Raw genomic sequence first — 24,626 nt, 5'->3', positions numbered from 1 at the left:
TCGATGTTCGAAGTAAAGCTCTTAACATTTGCTAACTATGTGAACTAGGGCAAGTTATTCTCTCCATGCCTCAGTTTATTTAGCCGTAGAAAAGGAATCCTTATTGTCCTTGCCTTATTTAATTTTGAGAGGATTAAATGAGATAATGTAGGTAAGGCAGTTTAGGATAGTACCTGGGACATAATCATAACAGTACCTAACATTTATTAAGTGTTTATTATGTGCTAGAGTCCAAAAATATTACACATTACTATTCCTCTTGGTTAAATCGGGTTTAACAGAGTTTCTTCTGAAAGAATTAGATTTAACTGATGAGAAGCTACAAAGCAGAGAGCCTCCCCAAACTCCATGCAAAATATCATGCATGTGAATCATCTGGGGCACTTATTAAAACAGATTACTGGGCCCCATCTTCAGTTTCAGATTCAATAGGACTGAGGGGTGTGGGTCTGAGAATCCTCATTTCTAACAAGGTCCCAGGTGATGCCTGTACTGCTGACTGGGGACCAAACTCTGAGATACACTAAAGTAGAGATTATGTGGTCACGTTTTGAAGTCAGAAGAATTCAGATTGGAAGCTGAACTTTGGCACTGTATGGCCTTGGGCAAATTACTTTGTCTCTTTAAGCTTGTTTCCTTATCTCCATATAAATCTAATAACTAGGGTGTGTGAAGAACTAAATTAGATGATACATACAGAGTGTTCAGTACACAGTTCTTAATGTGCATTAACTGTTGTTTCTCTTCAGCTAAATATTGGGCACTACCTTGCCTCTACTTCCTTATTTATAAAGTGGTGACATTCAGTAATCTGTATTATATGACAGTTGATGGCATTCAATAAGAGGATAGTCTTGAATGCTTTGTGGACCAAAAAAAAGGGGGGGGGGTTGCGGAAAGTAACCTCACAGGATGATCCAATCATAAATTCCTAACTGTGAAGGCTGTGGTGGGTAGTCATGCCCCAGGCAAATAACTTCATTAGCAAAGAACTTATCTTTGCCTTGAGCAAGCCCTGTCCACTGTTTTTGTGCATGTAGGTTAACATACCTTTGTAATAAGCTGCAACCACCCTCAAGAAAGCACGCCATCTTGCTAAATACCCTGTATTCCAATCCCTGCCTTTCTCTCTCCTCCATGTAATCTTCATTAGGTTCCCTTCTTAATTTCAAATGCATAAAAGAAGCTGCAAAACTGTAATTTTCTGGAGCATTTCATATCTTGCTCCCCAGCATATGTCATCAGTTTGGCTCAAATAAACTCATTAAAATTCTCTACAGGTTTGGATGCTTCTTATATCAATGCTTTTTAAAAGTAAAAAGCACTGTCTAAATGTCACAATTTTAATGACCATCCTAAAGATTAAACATGCAGTACTATTCTGTAGCACTTAAAACAGGACTTGGAATGTCTCTCTCTTGGTATAAATTTCAAAATCCTCTGCTACTGCAAGAGATCTAAGATTCCCAATAGCTCCTTCGGATTCTAGCTCTCACCTTTAAGTTTATTTCCCTATCATCTTCTCCTCACAGTATTCCACCAAAACAGGACCCTTCATTTTATTTCTCTTCTGTCCCAGTTTATTTATCCCTTTATTTATTGCTGATGTGTTGTTCTTTGGAGATAGACAGTTGGCTCCTTCCTTAGCCATATGCCATGAGTGGGGAAGGCACATCTACTCCTTGGGTGAAGACTGGGTTAGAGGTCATTGGAATGTTCTTTAGGAATGAACAATGGCTTAAAACCTTAATTTATATTTCTCATAAATGGTATTTTGATTAAGGTTGAATTTAGGAATGTCCCCCAGCTTCTGAACTTTTCCACTTTTAATGTCCTTTGTCTCTATAGTTGTATCATGTCTTTTGTTTTTGATTTTTGTTATTGTTATATTTTTGCCTTAGCTCCTCAGCAAGCTCTAAGACATAGAAACTCCTTGTCCACTAAAGGCTTGAGGCAGGATAGCAGAAACAAGGAACATATTTCATTGCCAGCTCTTTTTAAAAGACTGAAATATTGCAAAGTTTCTTTATGGGGTCAAGAACTGCAAGAGCAGAGTAATTTTATATTAAGATAATTTATATAGAGGTTCTTGCATCATTACGATAAACCCCATTAAAAAAAGAAAAGCAAGTGCTGCTCAGATCAACAATCCTCTGCCATAATAGTAAAAATTTCCGAATTTCCTCAAGATATACTGGGTTGGAGAGATATTTTAGTGAGCATAACCTTTGGGCTTTGTTACCTCCTTTGGTGAGGAGATAAATGTTCATTAATTCCTACACAAAACTATCCCTACATGGTTTTCTCTATTACCTAAACTTGAATTTTACCTATTAATTTTTACCCTTCTATTATAAATGCTCTTTTTATTGACATCAGATGCCTTTAATTGGCAAATGCCTTGCCAATTCTTTCAAAATCCAGCTGGGAAAACTCTTTTGGATTTTAGGTGTTTTGGTTTAATTAGCTTTAATAATTTTTATAACAATATTGGGTTAGAAAATCATGGTCTCTCCTTATCTATTCAATAATATTTCAGTTTTAAGATTGTGATGACTTTTGCTAAAGGTATGACTCTAAAATACAGTCCGAGATTTGTTTAACAAAGGGATGTCTTCAACATAGGAGATACAAAAATAAGATGAATGATCACACAAAATGTTGAAAGCTCTATGGAAGGTTTTTTCTCAGTGTTGGAGATAGCTGTTGCATCCACTGGCTTCTGAGCAGCTTTCATATTTGTCTGTATTTCCATGTAGACAGGTCCTTCCTGTGAGTAATAGGAAGACTGGGTTCTATTCCAGCATTGTCCTGTTTTGCTGTATCACTTTTAAACTTGGATTTTGGTTTTCTTCATTGTTCATCCCTAAGGTAGTCCTTCCAGCTCTAACATTTTATGATTGGGAAGGGTGTATCAGCAAAATTACTAAGTGATTATTTCAGGTTGTAATATTCTCTTTTTCTTTCAGAGGAACTTCCATGAAACAAACAGCTACTTTGGAAAAAACAGTCTAGCCTCATAGGTCAAATTATTTAGTTAAACTAATTATTTGAATCCAGAAACTGTGTTAAAAGAATTACTTTGATTTAATAGGTAAATCTATGATGGTACATTTTTTAAAAGACAAAGATTTCAGTAAGTTGTAGAAAAATGAAATACTGAAGTTGTGAAGGACATTGGTCTTTCAACTGAAATGTGAAAAAGGCAAAAGGGCAAAATAATCATTCTGGAAATGGGCACGGCAGCTCTTTACCAAATGTCACACTGCCCACTAACGTGTAAAGTGCCAGTGAAAGGCTCATGGCGGTCCAGCTAGGGCAGCCCCTCCGAGAACACACCAGCGCTGTTGGTAATAGATGACATTTTGGTTACTAATGAACTAAAGAACTAAAACCAAAAATTTAGTTGGAGACATAATAGAGAGTCTATTCTATGTACTTAATACCACATGTGACCGACTCAGAACTCATAGGAATAAAGGTTAAGACAACCATTTTCTTTATGACAATGGCCTAGAAAATTTTTCTCATTTAAAAGCAGTCAGTTCTGACCTTTCTTCTGAGCAGAAGGGTGACAGAAATTGATAAATGAGAAAGAGATGAAGAGAAGACAGGACACTTTTCTTCAACAAACAGTTTTATTCCTATACTAGTGAGAAGGAATGTAAGATACTGCATAGATTTTTTTCACCACAGTTACAGATATGGAAATATATTAAGCAAATACATAATTTAAATAGAAAGGCTAATGAAATTATTTGTTCAAATAGAGTTGGTTAAAAACACAACATTGTAGAGGAGGTTTTATAGTATGAAAAAATAAAGTGATCTACTGCCATTTTACATAGATTTGCAGAGAAAGAATACATGATATTAAAAACATAAAAGTGCTCTATTATAGAACATAATAAGTTCAGTTGCTAGATTTATTTACTTTATTTATTTAAGCTTCACACAAACCAAAGAACAGCCAGATGAACCTCCATGGACAATAGTGTTATTAGACACTGACTATCTACCTAACATCCTATATATTGAGCCAGGGGCGGTTTCCACTCAAAAAGATTATGTGGAATATCTATGAGCCATGCACCGATTTCTACAAGGTAGGAGGAGAGAAGAGACAAAAGACTTAGTCCTTGTCCTTGCAGAATTTGTTAGCCTGACGAGTCCCACTGGAAGACTAGCGATCAAGAACTCTTCAGGTAAGAATATTGGTGCAATGGTTGTCAGTGTGGCTGAGACTAGGAAATCTCATGAAGGCCGCTACAGACTCTCTCACTGGCTGGCAGATGGAACACTGTCTGACTCTACCACCAACTCCTAAAGCCACATTTGCATAGTCTCCTATTGTTGGGATGCTTATCTACATACTCAGCTATTAAAATACAATATCACAAGCATAACAGAAAGCTTACTCTTAGGGTGAAAATAGTATTTCTTAAAAGAAATTACTTAAGGCAGAAAACAGCCATAACTAACCTTTCTTGTGAATATTCTAGAAAGGACATTACATTTGTCTGACATTATTCACAGTTTGAACAACTTATTTTGGTATCTTATATAAGATCATGTACATTGACATATAGGATATAAAAATAATCTTTGGTAAGTCTGTTAATAGACTTCTTTTATTTCCACTACATAAACCTCTAGTTTAGGAGAATTCACCAACAATTTCCTTATTTTATCAATGTATCTGTATAGACAACCTTTAAAAAAGTAAAATTCCTTATATTTTATATGCATTTATTCTTAGGGAGCCTCCCTACAAGTCAAGAGTGTTCTTTCAGTCAGAAATATTTCCATTGCTAGAAACATTTTTAGAACAGCACAGATTTTGCCATTATCATGGCTACATCAAATGATACCCTCCCTGCATTTTAACTAAATGGCCAAACGTTTTCAAAGGCATCATTTACTACAAGAATGAATCTAAGGTACTGTGCTGAGAATTCCAAACTCACCCAAATTGTCAAACACCTGGTCAATTTACAAAACTAAATGAATCAAATTAATTGCTTAATCAGCCAAATCACCTTGCCAAAGTGATCAAAGCAAATCCCCAAAAGGATAATAGGTCCTGATAGAAACATGATATTTTCAAAGGACACACAGAAGGGATGCCATTTCCTTTTCAAATATTTCCCCTCCTTTGCCTCATTTCTCTTGCTATTGGCAGGCACTGTTCACAGATTTTCCTTTGATGTGAAACATTCTTTGGATACTTGATATGATTTGAAATCTTGGGTTAAAAATACTCAGAAACTTAGGGCATTTGGGCTGATAATGACTTTTTCCACTCCAACTCTTCAGGAATGAGGTAGAGTTGAGGGTTTGCTAACGGCCACCTGAGGAAGATCAACCATTCCTATTGCCACTCTGTCTTGGCTGATCAATTACTTTCATTTCCTTGGTGAAATGGAACCTGGAAAGATCTTGAACCACTGTCTCAAACAAGCAGCTTATTACCTATTGTTTTTCACCAAGTCAAATCTGGTCTGACTCATGTGTGTGAACTTAACTCTGGAGCACTCCAGGGTTGGGGATCAGATCCTACTCAGATTTGCTGTCATACACATCTTGCAAGTTTATGATTTCAGGACTCCAACCTCAAAGACCCAGAAAGCCAAGTGCATGCAAAATTAGTATGTGGCTTGCAAAAGGTAAGAAGAATGTTTAATATAAGAAATTGTTTTCTGAGGCACTAAGGCGAGGGAATCAGACTATGAAGTATAACATGTGAGGTCTATTTTTGTGTTGCTGGACATCTGCTTAGTGGCTTCACATTATTTCCACATGTCGTTTTGGGTTTTCTTCCAAGAGGTAAAAACAAAATTAAATAAAGACCCTCCCAAATAAAACTGTCCCTAAGATGTCTGTGTGTTGTGGTCATTTCAGTACTTATTTTTATTTTCAATATTTATAAGTGAAATCATGATCATTTCTCCTATAAGGGAGATCCTGAAAAGACTATGAAATACTAATGGGTATAAGGAGATAAGATAAACAGAAAATAAAATCATGTTTGACAGGGAAAGCAAACATATTCAAAAGGAAGGAGGGGACAAGTAGTGAAAAAGAGGAACTCAGAATCATTACGGGATGGTAAGATACTCAGGGACAAATACGTGCAGGCCCAGACAAGGCAACAAGTCTTTGATAAATCTGATTCAAGGGCTGAAAAATTGGCTGTGATCCAGAGAATAATAGAATGATAATATGAACTTGACTTAATGAGTAGATATTAAAGAAGTTAATTATAAAAAACTTGGATAAATAATTATTAAGATGCAAGATGGGCCTCTCCCAGGATTTGATAGCTCAAAAGCACTTTGAAGATGGATGATTAAAGTGTAATGCACAGGTGTGTAGACAGGATGTCTGTCCACCAGGACAGGAAATGGAGTGTTTACCAAGATATAACACGTGATGGGATTAAATTAAAACACATCCAATTGAGCTGAATGTCAAGGAAACCTTTTTACCTCTTCTAAATTTAATAAATAGATCAAGTAGATTATGTATTTAGTCTCTGGTGGTGGTGGGAGGAAAGATAGTGAAATATTTGTTGCTAAGGAGATTTAAAATTAGATAGGTGGAGGGTAGGAATAAATATTTCCTGGATTAGACCAAAAGAACATACAGTTTTTCCCTTGCCATGTCCATTTCCATAACTCTGATTCCACCCCTGATATGCCAGCCTCTTTGAGTAATATTTACTGTTACAGATGTGTAGATTTTAATGGCTTCAATTCTTGGTTTGTGCAATTAATTGCTCTCTCTTCTAGATCCAGTGGTTTGCTGTGGAAGTAGCATCAGCTCTCTCCAGGGTGGCCTGGGGAAGGTAGCCTGCTGCCTGGACTGGCTTGGCTGTCACCTGTCACGTTGCCTCATTTAGGCCCTCTTTCGAGCTTAATTGAAAATAGTAACAGCACTCCTAACTTTGTTATTGTGATGCATTCTCTTTCTGTGAGTAGAAACGTGTAGTTTCCACCACACTGCCTAGCAGGTGCAGGCACTTACTAAAAGGTTTCTGAATGAATAAAAAGCCAAAATGAATCTATCCTTCCACGTATGAATGTGCTTTGCACTATTCAACGTTAGTTAAAAATTCTTTTTTTCTCTCTTGCTTTTACCTTTTAATGTAGGAGAGGTTATTCCTAACTGACATCACACCTCATAAACCTCTGACCTCTATCTTTTTTCTGCTGGTAGGTCTGCCACACTTATACATATGTTCTTTTTCATTTTTAGAAGATCCACCTAGTTCCCTGAAACAGAATCAAAGCCTAATACTATCATATTACAGGGGTGTTGAACACAATGAAACTGTAGAAACTTGGAATCTTCCTATTGCTCTTCATATTCATTCTTATAAAGGTTTTCCCTGTTTTTATAAATGTCAAATAGCCCTGAAAACTTTTCCCGTTTAGATGTGGCTTTACATAACTATAAATATGTTGGATATATTTAATGATTTTCAAGTACTATGCTAATTATGCCCATTATATTACTTATGGTATTTATGGTATATAGCAAAAATATATACTTTGAAAAAGAATGTAGTCTTCTTGCAAATGAAATTGTGAGATAGACAAACTTGATCTCTAATTTTTAAGTTTATTCTAGAGAAATTCGTGTGGAAAAAAGGGCAACATTCCTGGCTCGTTTCTCGGGTAGCTAAAAGATTTCAGATACCTTTCGACTTCTTCCTGGGCATACCCTCGGAACTGGATCTTGATGAGGGCAATACCCACTTTCTGACTCACTGAGATTTATTATAGTCAAAATGCACAAATACGGAAGATAAACTTGGTAGAGTATGTAGTACCCCTTATACAAATGCAATTTAAGGTGACTACTTGATATTTTAACCTCAATGATTTACTAAAAGTCTTTTGGAAAATTTTATACTAAGTACCACTGAGTTTTTGGTTTTGTTGTTGTTGTTTTTTTTTTTTTTAATTAACTATATCTGTTTGTGGACATTTCTATAAAAAGTGTTGATATTAGGCCCTTCGATTGAGAGTATAATCTGCCACCACGATCTTCTTTTAATGGGAAAACCAAGTATGACCAGGATAACTTAGACTTTTCTAGGAATGCAGCCCACTGGAATGAGACAAAGATTAAGTGTGTGAACATCAACCAACGCATGCAGTACAGTAAAGGTATGCGTGTTTGCATGCCACACTATGATACAGTGAAATAATCTATCACTACGGATAGTGCTTTGCATGTTGATTATGTCGGGGGTACAGGTGCATTCTTCTTGATATAAGGACTTCACTCCTGTTTGGATTCTTCTCTGCCAGAACCCTCTACAGCCTGGACTTGCACTGCAAGTTACATGGCCTCTGAGTCAACCACTTTGGCTTGAACCTCTGGCAGGAGAAAGGGGAGAGAGTAACTAGTTTAGGCACAACCTCCTCCTTCAGCTTTGATACTGTTGAATCCCTTTTCCCTCTTCCCAAGCCTTTTTTTGAAAGTTATATATTTGTCCGAATAGCATTTGAATCATCTTTGGATCCCAAGAATCACAGGACACCAACGCGGCAAAGCCAGCCGTACTACATGCTCTCTCTCCAGCCCCCCTTCATCCTGTCTAGTAAAAATGAAAACTGGGATTGCCTCCGCAACCACCTCCATACACATTTATGCAGTCCTGTCAAACAGGTTGAATTAGTTTATGTATAACAACCCATGAACACTTTAGTGTGGAAAAATAGTATTATATAAAGCTTAATATTAAACATTATGAAAAATACATATTTACAGAAGAAACTACAAAATACAACTATGTACAATATCTGTTACCTTTAAATTACATAAATTCTTTAAAATTCTCCAGGTTAATAAATTATACATAGTATCAATAGAAATAGCTGGCACCCCTATAGGGCAGAAGCGAGTTTTTTAAAAAATAAATCACACAGTGAATAGCTTTTATCCAGGAGATGCTCAGGTACATTCTCAATGCCTTGAATAGCCCGCATCTGAAAGGAAGGATACTTTCATTAGAGACTATAGCAGGGTGTGTCTTAGTTGTTTGTTCTGTTTATGAAAATTACAAGTGAGAAACACCAGCAGAAATGACTAAACCTCAGTACAGTTTAGGATAAGGTCATCCCTGTGGGGGCCTGGTCATTCCATTCAGAACCATCTAGAACTGAAAAATACAAGTGATTTGAGTCCATCCCCTCTGGTTTTATGGATGAACCCATAGGCCCAGAGAAGCAGAATGACCCACTCAGGGTTACACAGCTTATTAATGGAGTTAGTTCCAGAGCTAGGATCTGAATCCTAACTTTCAGATGCCTGAAGCTAACCATACCATAGTTAGCTTACCTTCAGGAGCACTCAGGATTACTCTTTAAAAAGACTCTAAAAAAAGTCAAAACAAGGCAAAGGAACCTCCAAGATCCTAGGAGCTCCCTCCTTCCTGTAGCTTCTTAAAGAACCTGATATGCAAAAACCTTAATTTATTATACAGATGAATTAGGGGGTAATTATTTACAGTACAAAAGAATTATCTGATTTACAAAAGACTCCTTTAAATAGCAGGTCTCTCATGTATTTGTGCTTTATAGTTTATTAACTATTTAAAATACTGGCTAGGTGTGTGGGTAAAGAGAGTGCAGAGAACTAAATAAAAGATCATTTAGAAATGGAGATAAAATAGTGCTGAAATAATGTTTGTAAAAAAAATGGTCTGACCTATAGATATCAGTCCATGTGGCAAGGAACTGAAACCTCTATCAGTTCCTCTACATGAGTGAGCCACTTGAAGTGAATCCTGCAGCCCCAGTCGAGCCTTCACATAACAGTAGACCTGGCCAATGTCTTCACTGCAACCTCATGAGAGACCCTGGGCCAGAAATAGTCAGCTAAGCCCCTTCCAAATTCTGATCTACAGAAACTGTGAGCTAATAAATTAATATTGAGTGAAGCTGATAAGTCTTAAGGTAATTTGTTAGGTGGTCATAAATATCTAATACGATGTAACTTTCAAGTATTGTTTTTGTTTGTTTTACATCCTGCTTTTCTTACATGTTTATGCGAATATCCATGTTATTAAAATATCCTCAAAATATTATTTTTAATGACTGCATTGTATTCTGTTCAGTGAATGTACCATGGTGTACTTGGTTCTCCATTGTTAAACATTCAGGTTTTTTTCACTCAAACTTTTAACTATAAAAAACTTCATGCAAAAAGCTTTTACAGTATACTACAGAGTGGTAGTATAACCACTGGGTGACAAGATAAGAACATATTAAGGACCTTGATAAATATGGCCAAGTACTTCTCCAAAGGGATTTTAAAAACTGAGTTAGTTGCAATTCAAAGCATCTTCCATAGCAGTGAGACTTGGCATTTAGAAAAGAAATGTTAAGCAGAGTCCTTAATAGACACATCCCAGGCCAGGTAGGAAGAGCGAGCAAGTGAAATCAGTGCTCAACTGTGGGAGTCCCTTCCCCACCACTCCTCTCTTCCCTGTTGCGACTCTGTGAGGGCCTTTCCCTCAAGCATTTGGGTAGAGGAAGAAATGGGTGATGCATTTTGGAAGAACTTTAGGTTTTAATGGTTTCTAGATTGATAAACGAACTTATAAGTTAGTTAAGTAAGCTCCTACCTCTGTGATACTCTGGATTCACATTTTCATAGATTGGAAATAAGGGGTTTTCTTGTTCACTCCGTAGCTTCCTTGCTCTGAGGACATCTCTTACACATTGATGTAGGTACACATACTGACACTATGAAAAAGCAGAAAACATATCAGAAGGCAAATTCTCAAGGATAAGAAAGGTGAGGGATTCTCACAAAACATCAACATGGCATCCAGTGTGGTTAGCAAATGTCTTCATCATCACTTCAATCATAGTCTCTAGCACACAGAAGAGTCACTGCTTTCTATAACCACTGAGAACATAGAAATGGTAATGGGCAGAAAGGCGGTGTTTATTCATTCTTTCTTACGTGCATGAATATTGAGAGAGTATGTTCTATGAAGGCCTACAACTATATCTGGCACATAGTAGGTCCCCCACAAATATTTATTAAATAGATGAATGAATAACTGTGCTATGCATTTTACATAAATTACTTCATTCAATTACTGTAACAAACTCATGAAGTAGATACAATCATCCGTATGAATGGAGACTCAGAGAAGTTAAGTGACTTCTCCAAGGTCACACAGCTAAGAAATGAGATCCTAGGACTTGGTCCTGGGTGTGTGACCTCAAACTGCAGGTTCTTTTTACTATACTAGTTTTCTTAGATGAATCCTAATTTCATCACATTATTGAATGAGAAAACCATTTCGCTGTGTACTTCACTGTTTTTGTTCCCTTTCTTTTGAGAATATAATGAGAAAAGGGAGATGTATACAATAGATCCCAGTGGACTATCAGTTCTTCGAGGGCTAGTTAAGTGTCTCATCCATCTTGGTTCTCTCAGCATGCAAGGCTGGCTTAGGGAGGGATCTCAAAGGTGTTGGCTGAGTGCAGAGAACTACAGGGGTTACATAGTAAGGGCAGACCTACCTGTCAGCTATCTGGGAACTAGCTACTTTCAACATAGAAACAAAAACAGAAGAGTCAGCGCTCTGATGACCATGAAGACATCTTAAAGACCTCCATAGACAACAGAAGCTCAGCCATAGGCAGCTAACCTTGTGCATTGAGCTCCTTCATCACTACCAACTTGAACTCTCTAATAAGGGAAAGAATGTCCCTGCAAACTTAGCACTTGGGCCTTAGGCTCCCTTAATGATATAGCAACTGCTCAGAGCCCAGGGAGAGAGGAGGTCAGGAGAAGAGCATGACACTGTGTGAGGGACGCTGGGTTCTTAGTCCGCCTCCTTCTAGCCTTGGCTGAATCATAAGACTTTGCAGGATCTGCAGGATCTCAGTTTCCCCATCTATCAAGCAAGAGGCCAAGGTCTCTTATAAGGCTAACATCCTCTGACCATTAAAAGGCATAAGACTTTGTGTTGCTGTCAACTAGATGGACCCTATGTTTGAGATGATCAACATGGTAGAATATTTTAAAGCTTTGAGATACAAAGTGAGTCTGACTATAAAATCTCCCCTCCTAAATGATCTTTAAAAGTGAACAAATATTGATTTTTATGAGCACTAGGCATTGACTCTGATTGGCTAGCTTGGCCATCTACTCATGGGACTTTATAATATAGGTCTGGCATAATTATTAGATTAGGACAATTCGAAGAAAGAGAACAATCATAAGCAAGGCCTGCATTAATATTAATATTAATTACTATTCACTGCCTTTCTTCTCAAAAGCCCTGCTCACTTGTTATGAGAGCTTTATGACACCTTGATCTTGAAAATTCGAGGACAGTACTATCCTGAAATGGTTGCTAACACAGTCTCTTTTTTGCCATCTTGAAAACAATCTACCGTGTTATAGACAGACACATCCCTGCCTCCTCCCATCCAAGGCATGATTCATACTTTCAGTTCTACTGGGATGTTAAATTACTTTGGGACCTTAGCGTTCAGCCGTAAATGAGCTCTCATACCTCTATTCTATGCCTTATTAATATATTCTTCAACAATGACCCACCATGGGCTTTGAAACCAGTTAGTATTCATTACTTTGCCTTGTCTTAAATATAAATTCTTTATTTCCCAGTAGAATGTCCCTTTGAAAATGATTATTACTAAAACCTGCAGCTTGTTAATGTGCTTCCCACTTAATTCATGAAAAGTATTCAAAGTGTAATATATAAACTTCAGATCATAAAAGATCATTTTTTGCTCCGTCTAGTTAACTGGTGAAGCCTCAGTTCCATTCAATTTTGCCAATAGTTGCAATAATAGGTAATATTTATAGAATTAAACTTAAGTTCTTTTAACAGTCCATGAGTGTAGAGTTTAGCAGAGGGACAGACGCATGAACAAATATCTATAAGGTGATAAACATAAGACAGAATTGTGTATAAAGCTTCATACAGAATAAGAAGCCATCAGGTTCACTTGGGGGGAGGCAAGTATCAAGCTAGAGAGAAAAGGTGACACTTGTAAAAATTTGAGCAAAGAAGCAGAATGTTGAAATGATGTAAATAGTGTGAAAGTGCACATATATTCTGGAAACTTGTGTAGTCTAGTGTAGCTAAAATGTAGGGTTCATGGGTCATGGCAAACTCCCAGGACAACCCCCCAAATGAGCACTTTGTCCCCACGACATTCCACCAGTTCCTTCTCATGGGAAGCAGACGACAGACTGTGACTATCACCTATTGTTCTTTGCTCAATCTCAGTGTCTGTCTCAGAGTCAGCCTGCCCCAAGTCAGGCTCGAAGAAGTAGGGACATACTTGTAAATCCCCTTTCTCATGTTTCTTTGTTTAGAAATCCTTGCTCTTTGGTATATTTATCCAAACCTGTGAAGACCTGCATCCCTCAGTATCCCAAATAAGGTAGAATAAAGTTGAGGCTGTCTATTACAAGAACCCAGAAAAGTAATACCGGGGGGTCAGAATATCCTTCCTCCTTTGCTAGAAGTCACCCACAGGGGCTCAGCTGTGGGTCACAGCCTCCTGCACTCTCTGCCAGGCCCAGGCGAGCCCTGTCAGTTTGGATTCTAATGCAAACCAACTAGAAAAAGTAATTTTTGAGATAAATATATTTAAACCCTGACTGGATATTAGATAATGTTAAGGAATTAAGGTTAAAATTATTAGATGTGATGATATTATGGTCTTTAAAAGGAGTCCTTATCTATATAATGCACACACACACATACATGGCTTTTAAAGATGAAATAATGCACTAAGTAGGATTTTCTTTAAAATATTCCAGTGAGGTCAAGGGGTGGGGGAATAGCATATGTGGGATATAGATGAAAAGAGAACATGGAATACTGATAATTGCAGAAGCTGGAGTTTAGGTAAATGAAATCCCAATACTATCTTTTAAGTTTTACATACTTAAAAAAAAATCCATAGTAAAATCAAAATATGGTGTAATGATTGTTATAATGCAAGTACTCCCAGCCCAGGACAACGGTGGTGGCAGAGGACCCCTGGTGGGGTCCCTCCTGCAGGAGACAATGACACCAGTGTCGTGTTTTCCCAAATGTGTTACAGAATATGAGCTCTGCAAGATATTAATATGTGCTGCTCAAAAAAAGAATTCAGGGGTCAACGTGGTTTTGGGAAGAGTGGTTTTAACAAAGCTTAGGGGGAGCTTTGCTGCAGGGCACCCCTGTTTTGTGGAGCACAGCTACCTGCACAGTTGGCACATGTACTGTGACCAGAGGAGGGAGATAGAAGCACGTAGAACCTTCCACCTTTCTTACCATGGGAATTCTTTTTTTTTTTTTTTCAATAGAAGATTCTGCAGTTATGTGGGAAACACAAGGGTAGGAGAACTTGGCCCTTGAAAGTCAAGCATGTAAGGGAGTGACTTGCTTGGTCTGTGTGGGGACATAGAACTGACCCTGAGGCTGTGGGCAGTGGACTTGGTGCTTAGGGCTAGGGCTCTCTAGAATACGTTCAAGTCCCAGCTTGGCCTCTTCATACTGTGCAAAGACCTTTAGCTTCTGAACCTCAGTTTTCTAGCCTGGAAATGGAAAATAATACCTCTCTTATCTGATTCTTGTGAAAATTTAACATATTCAAAAATGCCCTGCAAATGGCAAAGGACTGTACAAATGGAAGCATTTATCTTTTACCAACAACATATACTTCTTCAGTGTCTCTCGAGTTGGGCGTGCAGCAGGGTGGGCTGAAGGAGAGAAGAGAATGGAATCCGTTTCCTCTTCACTAATTGAAGTTCTTGTGCTCATCCACCAGCCTAATTGAAAATGATCTTCAAGATGGCCTGGCCTGACTTTCTCTCATGTATAATGCATCGATCGAAAATAAAAATAAAAATAAAAATCTGTCTTTCTTCCTACCCACTCATGGAAGATGGGCAAACAGCTCAGTAAAGATAAGGATACGCACCCTTATCACTGAGATTTGTTTGAAAGCAGTAAGTCCTAGAAAACATGTATATTCAGTGCTCTTTCTCTTCCTAATGAGTCATAGTTATTTTCCTTGTCAGATTAAAGCTCTGGGCATTTCGTGGGATTGAGGGAAGCAGGGAGAGTAGTCTGTGTCCTTCAGTCTGTGACTCTTACCTCGGTCTTGACCATGTGAACCCTGTGAAGTCTTAGGTCATGTACTGCTCCATAGATGTCCACAGAGTCTTTGGAGTCTAATTGCTGGAGGATTCGGTCCAATGCGATAAAGGTTCCCGTCCTGCCCACGCCGGCACTAGAAGAGATATCGAAGGAAGCTGAGCCTTTTTTTTTAAACTGGTCTTTAAAGTCTACATCCAGAGGCTCAGCACGACCTTTCTGTTCTCTTCTAAGTTATGGGAGAATATAGGAATACTTTTTCTCCACGTGCACTCTCAAAGAAATACGGCTTAGAGCCCCAGCTTCCACATCTTTCCTCTCCCTCCCTCATCCCACGGGGGGGAGGAGGGGGATTCTGCTCTGCACTTGGATTATGTCATATCCATGCATGTTTTTATATTTTCCTACATCTACGTAGATCCATAAACAATATGTTTATTTTTGTCTCAAAAATGTATTAAACTAGTAACACATTTCACATATCCTTCTGCCAACTTTTCTGCTCGATATTATGTTTTGAGATTTATCCATGTTGTTACAAGTGGATCTAAGTTCTTCTAACTACTCTATAGAGTTCATCAACCACCACTAATCCATTCACTGCTAATCCATTCCCTACCGATAGGCAGTAAGATCATTTTTAGTTTTCTCTGTTAAAAACTGTGTTTCAGTGAACATCGTTGTGCACATGGGGGCATTTCTCTAGGGTTGATATGTAGAAGTAGAACTGCTGTATCATTCATAGGGTGTGAACACCTTCCACTTCACTAGGGATCGCCAAATTGCTCCCCAAAGTAACTGTACAGCTTGGGGGATTTTTGATGAACATATTTGTAAGACAAAGAACAGTCGGCCAGTGGTCCTGGGTGAAAATGCCAGCCATTCTTCAGAAAGCAGGAAGCTCTTGAGTGCCTCACATTCCTATTAAAAGCATCAAGGTTCCAATGACATATAAAAGCAGGGCTCCTAGGGTGCTGGGCTGATTGGGAGAAAATGAGTGCATTTGACATTTCTCTTACTGTAGCAATTCCCTGCTCCTTATTTATCGGTGCCATTCAGTTAGGGCTATCAAAGTGTTGCTGCAAACACTAATTAGCTAAACACGAGGCTCCCCAGAGAGCGAGAGAGAGATGGATTGCTTGTTAGGTTGATTTTATAGACACACAGTCTGAGGCAAAGAGAGATCAAGAGAGAATAGAAATTTAAGAACAAAGTTGGGTGCTACAAAGTGACGAGTGCGACTCGACCTGGAGGGAGATCTAGAGCAGGGATTTTGAAGGATAGTTAGGGTTTATATGAGTACAGGAGAGAGATAAGGCTATTCCAAGGAGTAAGAATAGCAAGAGGCAAGAATAAGCATGTATTCTGCCTCTGGCTAGAGTGGGAGGGGATTTTCTGGGAACTTGGACTGGGGGTAAGGCGGGGCCCAATTATGAAGGGCCTGGAAGTCACATAAGGACTTTGCATTTTGTACAGTAGGGAAAAAGAGCAAAAGGGAGAGAGAAGGATAAAGGATGAGGGTGAGAGAGATGTGGGATGTGAAGAAAGTGTAAAAGAAGTCAGTGAAAAGGAGTGAGGTTGAGGAGAAGGCGGAAGAGAGAACAACGACATTCTCTGGGTCTAGGCAAGCTGGTTGGTCCAGATGAATCCTCCACCCACCAGATTCCCCTTGCTTCTGCCTTTTTTTTAGACTCCCAGCTGCCATTTTATTGGTTCCCAGTCTCCGAGTACCTGCAGTGCACCACCGTGGGCCCGGCACCGGGTGTTCTGTTGATGTAGTCCCTGACAGTTCTCACAAACTGGATCAGAGACTGGGTGGTCTCCGGGACTCCGTGGTCTGGCCACACCGTATAGTGAAATTGGCGGATGAGTTTGTGTGTGTCGAGCTGTTCCTCCTGAAAGAGCACAGAAGATAAGAAGAGGAACTGACCCAGGACAAACCTTCAAATTGGATAACTGTGTGACAGTTACAAGTGGATCTGTGAGGATCCAGCAAAAATGGGGTTCCCAGGTGTCTTTCATCTTCCCAAGCCAGGTTACTTAATGAAGTCAAACAAACTAACATACGCTGCATATCCTAAATTCCCGGATGGTCCATTCGGGCAGCACAGACTCCGAGAGCATCTGAAGGATGAGGTCCCCGTAGTAGAGGGAATCCTGGTCCGCTGGCCAGTAATGGTCACATTTTACCTAGAGGAAGACGGACGGAAACAAGTGAGTCCAGAAGTGCAACTCTCCTATGAGCCTGGACTTTCTCTCCTTGAAAGGTCTTCCTGAGTTGGAATCCAGGATCAGCTGTTGAAGCAACTGCCCATCTGCTTTGCATTAACTGGCTCGCAGCCAGCGCTGAAGCCGAGCCGCTGCTGCTAGTGAAGGAGAGACACAGACCAGGCAAGGGGCAAACCCCCAACCTCTGGATTCATTTACCTTTCAGGTACAATGTTCCGTGGTTGAGGGTTTTTGTCGTTGTTGTTGTTGTTGTTGATGATTTCCTTAGCATTTCAGTTCCACCAGCAGATAAAACACATCTTACAATGGTTCTTTCTAAAGAAAGATCTAGCTGGGCAGAGGGAGCCCCTGCTTTGTTTACATTTTCATATCACTTGTCCTAACCTAGGCCCAGTGCCCTGTGCCAAATGATCTTTGAAAAGTTAGAACATTTAGCTAAGCTCACATTTATATGTAGAAAGACAAGAGAACGAGGATTATGAACATATATTTATTGACCAGAGAAACTGGGCACTTTACATGTAAGCTCTCTTTTAATCCTCAAAGTAACAATATAAAGTAGAGGATTATAAGCGCTTAATTTGTCCTGTTAAGTATTTTACTTTGTGTCTTCAGACACAGTCCAAAGCTCATTCCTCCTTCTTTCATAAAAGAAGGGGCAGCGACTCCAGCAAGGCATTTCCTTTCATCATACACTGAAGGATGGAGGTGACAAGTGCCAGTTAATCTTTCTGTGTCATGGGCACTTCTGATGATCTCCAGTCCTCAAATGGAAAGACCTTTCACTGAAACTTCAGACCCAGAATCCAAACTGGGCGTCATCGCTTAGAGCCTTTTCTAACTGAGCGGCTTAATTAACTAACCATGCTCTCACATGCTCCCTACTTGGCTTTTGTGGGTTTAACTTGTGATGATGGGGAAGAATTCCCTTCACGTGTCGGAAAGAAAGTTTGGAAGTGAGGAAGGCTGTTTACTCACTCGGCCCTTCTCGACACACTGGGTCACCATGACAATGTTGTGAACATTCTGTTCCCACGCCATTTTCCAGAAGTCATCCTTTGTGCCAGGAAGCGGTCCCTGAGTAGCAATGTATTCTCTTCTGAAATTGTTCCCCTGCAATGAATTTACAATATGGAGAGTCAGAAACAATGGGCCTCTTCAAAACTATAAACAAAGGATTAGCACTGAAGATTAGGTGATAAGTAGGTCTTTGCCAAGCCCCTATCTTTAGAAAAAGATACTAACACAAGTGTCAAGGCTTGGGAGGAGGAAGGACGAAGGCCAGTACATGGAACTATTGTTAAGAGCTCAATTCCCTTTTATTAAGCTGGGTCTATTCTAAAAGGCAATGGAGGACGCAGGCGACAATCTAGACGACATTTCACTTGCAATTGTGTTTGTGTGTACATGTGTGTGTGTGTGTGTGTACATGTGTGAGTGTATGTAGACTGTCTGAGGGATTGACTTTAATCAGGCTTTTTCCCTATTTAACTTAGAAGATTTTCATCATTTTGGATAACTGACATTAGAATGTTGATAAGAGGTGTCATGCAAGGGAAACTTAAAGAAAGAGAAACCACTGTTTATTGAGCACCCACCATATAACATGCTGTAGGTCAGGATTTTCACAGATCTTGTTTAATGTTAACCACAACTCTACGAGCTAGGATATTTTCACCCACTCGTTCTGTACTCCAGCAACACAGAATTCCTTGCAGATCCCAGTCGAAGCTCTTTCTCTCTTTGCCTCTCCTCAGGGCTTCTTCATTATGTCACCTCTGGCACTCCCACGCCCCACCCACCCAAACATTGACTCTCATCTGGCTATTCCTTATTTATCCTCCAAGTCTCAGCATGTTGCCTGCTCTGCTGAGCTTTCCTTTATCTTTCTCTCTGCTGGGTGATGCTCTCCTTCCAGAAGCTACTGTGGCAACCTCTAGCTTCTTGCCACTTAGAGAGCGGTCCTTAGACTAGCAGCGCGGGCTCACCTAAGAGCTTGTTAGAAATGCAGAATCCCCGGTCCCAGCCCAGTCCTGCTTTACCAGAATCTGCATTTTAACACGACCCTCAGATGACATGGATGTATATTAATGTTGGAAGCACTGCTCTAGCCTGTTTCTCACGCATCATCTCATTTCCTGATGCTCCAACTCTGCTGAGCACTGACCTTATCTATCTTACGTTATCCTGTACATAGCTCAGTATTTGACTTATTGCTAGCACTTATCAAGTGTTTATTGAGGGAGGATGATTAGTTGAGAGAAATATTATTTATTCTCATTGTTTGGAAAAGAAAATAGAGGCCCAAAGAGGTGATATAACTTGCCCAAGGTCACAGAGTCAGCAAGGGGCAGAGACGGGATTGAAACTTGGATCTGTCTGACCCTGAAGCTTTTCTACCGTAGTGTGCTGTAGGGAGTTAGCCAGAATCTGAGCCCAAAAGTTTGACACAACCTTTGAATTGTGTCTGTGGTGTTCAAAAATCCAAATAACTTTGAATCAGCTTCCCTACCTAGGCAGTCTTATCAGGAGGAGTCCAGGTTCTTGAGAGAGCATTAAATATGGCTAAGGCTGCAGAGAGAAAATAACCTGTGAAAATGCAACCTGGGCCCATTACAATCTCTTGTGACTACAGCCATTCTGAAAAATGGGCTTTAGCAGTGATCAAATTGGACACCCCATGTTTTATGTCAATCAGACATGGTCTTCTAAAACCTATATGCTTCCAGACCTAGGAACACTGATGGAGTGTAGGAGGAGAGTTGTTGCCAGTCTTTCCACCTATCAGAGCTTCATCCGGGCCCCGCAGCCTAGTGGTTCACTTACAGGGATGTAGCTGGCGTTGATGTAGTCAGAGCACGGGTCATCATCTACATTGGACAGCTTTACTCGAGCGGCATCATCTGGAAGGAAGTTTATTGAGACAGATTTGTCACTGAGGCTTGAGGTGATGTCTCTATAGTTTGTGGAATGATTATTTGATGTACATTAGCTCTGATACTCACAAGTGCCCCATAAGGGAAGTAGTCTCATCTCCATTTTGCAGATGAGGCTCAGACAGGGTAACTAACTGGCCCCAGGTTACATAAGTGGTTCATAAACACATACACAAACAAATAAACAACCAAACACCCTTTAAAGTCCCCTCTGTGCTTTCCTTTGTAACACTACAACATTTGCCCAAGGAGGGACCAGCTCTCCTTCAATGTAGGAATAAATACAACCCAGAAAAACTACCTTCTATTGCTTCACATAATAGGGTAAGAATAATAAAAATACATATAATAATTGCTAATTGGAGATTGTTAAATACACCTAGGTTCGCCTTTGCTGTTATCTCTGTTACTGCTTTGAGGCCTCTAAGGAGAAGCAGTAGGGCCACATGGTGAAATGTCAACAGCATAAGAGACCTCTGAGAACCAGAATTTAAGCTGGTCTTTGCCCATGTGAGAGACATACAAGTCATTTCTTTTTAAAAGCATTTAGAGCCTCAGATCTTCCAAATACAGCTATATCATATTTCTTTAGTCCCATTTTATTCCTGGAAAAGAGGAAAAATGACTAGAGGAAGACGGTGTTACAAATTTCAACACAAAACTCACAAGGCAGTATATTGTTGTATCGATTTTTCCCTCTATTCTCCGGCAAGAGTGCAATGTCACACGATTGGTTTCGACCCACGTCTTTTAAGTCCTATTAGGTCAAAAAGAATTTTGCAAGTGTAGAATGTGAAACAGGATAAGGCAAATCATACAATTCTTGGGATACATAATACTATGAGAATATACACTAGGATTTGTACTACCTATTGTTTATGGAATGCCTAGTATTCAACGTGCATTAGCTCTGATTCCCACAACAGCCCCACAGGAGGTATTCCCATCTCCATTTTATAGATAGAGCTCAGAGGGGATAACTAACTTTCTCCAGGTCACATGAGTAGCAAAGCTGGGAATCAAATCCAAAGCCTGGGCACTTTTCACCAAACCAAATTGTCTCCTAATCAAGCAAATGGCCAGATTAAGTAACTTATAGCATTCGTTTTGTATTTGCAATTTGTTAATTCTTTCCGACCATCCGTCTGATCCAGGTAGTATTTTGTCTGCCTTGTTAGTCTGGAGATCAAACTGGCCTGTGAGACTAGGTGGTATGTTATGCAGAGAAGGGATTTGGGCATAAAAGAGTGCTCAGCCGGGATCCTAAGTGTCAACCTAACTCCCCAATCGGTTTGTGATTCCACGGTAAAAGGTAGGATAGAAATTCTGCTAAGGACTAGGGTGCCAAAGTATCCCTGCATCTGAGTCGTACCTCGTACTCCTTAGATAGGAGGTAGTTGGAGTCGGCCTGCAGCTTCATAAAGTGCCCTTCAAACTGATTTACTTTTATCGGGCTAGAGTTAAAACATAACACAAAAGGAAAGAAAATTACTGAAGAGAAAAATGCCGTAACCAGTTGAAGCTGTATTTCAAAAACAGGTAATATAGTAATTAATGAGTTTTCTCTCTTACCAAGAAGTTTTCCGGTTACTGTGCAGGGAAGCCAAAAGAAGAATAAAGACCTCATTAGCAAACCTCGCATAATACAATCAACTCATCTTTCAACAAATTGTGTAAAGGAAGATGTGGTGCTCACCCTTTCTGGCCCAGGTTCAAGTGGACAGATAATGGTCGATCTCGGCGGATGCTCAGGTGGGCAGAGGGCCTTTCTCGACCATGGCTGCAACGTAAGGAAGAGGATCATATTCTGATTATAAAACTTGTCTTCAACAAATTTTTCTATTTATGGTTAGGCTGTGCATGTTTGTGCAAATATGGATTTTTCAGTATTCATGTAGATTTACACTCAGCCAACGTCTCTTTGAGGGAGGGAAAGAGAGGAAGAGCATAAAGAAGAAATAGATTTTTCCCACTCAGAAACGGATCTCTGCAATAGCTGAAGATTTTTCTTCTGGTTTTTGGCTACAGGTCACAATCACCTCCCACACTCTCAATAAAACCTTCCTTAAAAAAAATCCCAGTAAACCTTAGATGCAAGACATGACTGCAAGAGAGAGAACAATGTGCCAAATAAAAGAAGTTCCCTGAGAGAAGAGAGTGTGGCATTGGGACCACATGCTATTTGGTTCTTTTTGGTCTCTCCTTAAATTAGCATGACAGATATGGTAATGTCGACCACACTTTTCAGCATAATTCAGAAAAGTACTTGGGCATACAGCTTTTGTAGACATCTCTGTCTTCATGAGGAGACTGAACCACACACAATATTTTTTTTCCCTGTGCAAAAGGGGTTCTTTCACATTCAGATGAAGCTACACAGGACCTCTCAGTCATTTAGGAAGGTAACATTCATTAACGGTACATAGAAAGGCTGAAAAAGTGAGTCATGGTTTTAGGGTTTGACTTTTGTTTTTCTTGAGAAACAAAGGTCATTTAACCTAGAGAAACTAAATTACTTCCCCTTCTTACAGTTCAGGCTAAAGGGCTTTTACAGTTGTATGTTTCAAGGTGTGAGCCCAATCACCAAAGGAACCTTTGTACTCACCCTGATTTCTGTCTGCAGATGAATAAGGCAACAGCGGCCACCAGCATGCCAATTAAGAACAGACCAGCACTCACACCTTCAATAACTCCAAACAAAGGCTCTACAATAATCCAGATTGGAAACAACAAACCCAGGTGGGAACATTAGTGTTAAAGACCCAGTAAGGGAGCTACCTAAGCCCTACCTCCCTACTAAACATTACAGGAGAATTTAACCGATACCCACACTGAGCCATGTACTATCTAAAAGCTGGAAGTTCAAGGCTGAGAAGATGAAATGCTGGCTACTACCCTGTCGGCCACTTTTGAAATTAATGGTGTTTAGCTTTTAAAGGAATTTGAACTTGTTAGTTCTTTTGTAAAGTGTGGCACACAAGAGATAAAGGCCAGAATAAAAATTCTATTTACTACCAAAATAAAAATGCTATTTCATTTATATGAAACAAGTAACAGCATCTGGGACTTTGGCAAATCCAGTGAATATCTGAGTTATTTTAACAAAATCTCATTTTTATTTTCTGGTATGATACTGCCACTAAGAGTTTATAAACAGGAAGAGTAGCTCACTTTTAAAACAGTTTTATTGAAGTATAATTCATTTACCAAACAATTTACCAGCTTAAATAGTATAATTCAATGATTTTTAGTATAGTCACAGTTTTACAAACATCATCACATTTGATTCTATAACATTTTCATTATCCACTACCAAGAAAACCCATACCCTTTAACTATCATCATTCTCTATTCCTCTCTCTCCCTAGCCCCTGGAAACCACTATCTACTTTCTGTCTTTATAGATGTGCCTGTTCTGGACATTTCACATAAACTGAATCATAAATATGTGGTCTTCTATGATCGGCTTCTTTCACTTAGCGTAATGTTTTCAAGGTTCAGCCATATTGTAGCATTAACCAGTATTTAATTCCTTTATATAAACTAATAAGATTCCATTGTATGGCTATATCACATTTTGTTTATGTAATCATCCATTGATAGATATTTGAATTATTTCTATATTTTGGTTCTTATGAATAATGCTGATATAAGCATATTTACAAATTTGCGTGTGGGCATATGTTTTCATCTCTCTTGGGTATATACTTAGGAGTGGAATTGCTGAGTAAGTTGGTAACTCTAGGTTTAACATTTTGAGGAACTGTAAAACTGTTTTTCCAAAGCAGCTACACCATTTTACACTCTCACAAGCAATGAATGTGGGTTCTAATTTCTCCATATCCTTGCTAACATTCATTATTGTCTTTTTGATTATAATCATCCCTGTGGGTGTGAACTGGTATCTTATCATTTTGATCTATATTTCCCTAATGACTAATAATGCTGAGCATTTTTTCCTATGCTTACTAGACATCTGTATTACCTTCTTTGGAGAAATGTCTATTCACATCCTTTATTATTTGTGTTTACATGTTGAGTTACAAGGTAAGAGTTCTTTAGATATTCTAAACACTCAGATATCAGATATATGATTGGCAGATAGTCCCCATTCTGTGAGTTGTCTTTTCACTTTTTTCATGGTCTCTTTTTAAATTTTGATTAAGTCCCATTTATCTATTTTTCATATCTAAGAAACCATTGCCTAATCCAAGCTTACAGAGATTTACTCCTATGTTTTCTTTTAAACATTTTATATTTGGCTTTTATATTTAGGTCTGTGGAGTAGCTCATTTTTGAAGTTT

At 39.1% G+C, this 24,626-nt stretch overlaps 1 protein-coding gene across 2 annotated transcripts in view; it reads right to left on the bottom strand.

Annotated features, from left to right (window-relative positions):
- Window positions 1–7,966: 7,966 nt before the first annotated feature.
- The window catches only part of PTPRB (protein tyrosine phosphatase receptor type B), a 101,073-nt gene continuing 84,413 nt past the window's right edge, over window positions 7,967–24,626 (bottom strand). For both annotated transcript variants that reach the window (XM_016152326.2, XM_016152327.2), the window contains 12 exons: window positions 22,928–23,027; window positions 22,019–22,102; window positions 21,895–21,912; window positions 21,695–21,776; window positions 20,989–21,079; window positions 20,213–20,289; window positions 18,365–18,499; window positions 17,225–17,347; window positions 16,889–17,052; window positions 15,158–15,293; window positions 10,640–10,760; window positions 7,967–8,999 (listed from right to left, as the gene is read on the bottom strand). In XM_016152326.2, coding sequence (XP_016007812.2) covers window positions 8,977–8,999; window positions 10,640–10,760; window positions 15,158–15,293; window positions 16,889–17,052; window positions 17,225–17,347; window positions 18,365–18,499; window positions 20,213–20,289; window positions 20,989–21,079; window positions 21,695–21,776; window positions 21,895–21,912; window positions 22,019–22,102; window positions 22,928–23,027 — 1,154 coding nt within the window. In that variant the 3' untranslated portion in view covers window positions 7,967–8,976. The remainder of the gene's footprint in view (window positions 9,000–10,639; window positions 10,761–15,157; window positions 15,294–16,888; window positions 17,053–17,224; window positions 17,348–18,364; window positions 18,500–20,212; window positions 20,290–20,988; window positions 21,080–21,694; window positions 21,777–21,894; window positions 21,913–22,018; window positions 22,103–22,927; window positions 23,028–24,626) is intronic.

This window comes from Rousettus aegyptiacus, unplaced genomic scaffold, assembly GCF_014176215.1.
Source record: "Rousettus aegyptiacus isolate mRouAeg1 unplaced genomic scaffold, mRouAeg1.p scaffold_m13_p_2, whole genome shotgun sequence".
Taxonomy (NCBI): domain Eukaryota; kingdom Metazoa; phylum Chordata; class Mammalia; order Chiroptera; family Pteropodidae; genus Rousettus; species Rousettus aegyptiacus.
This window is presented reverse-complemented; position numbering and strand designations above follow the sequence as displayed.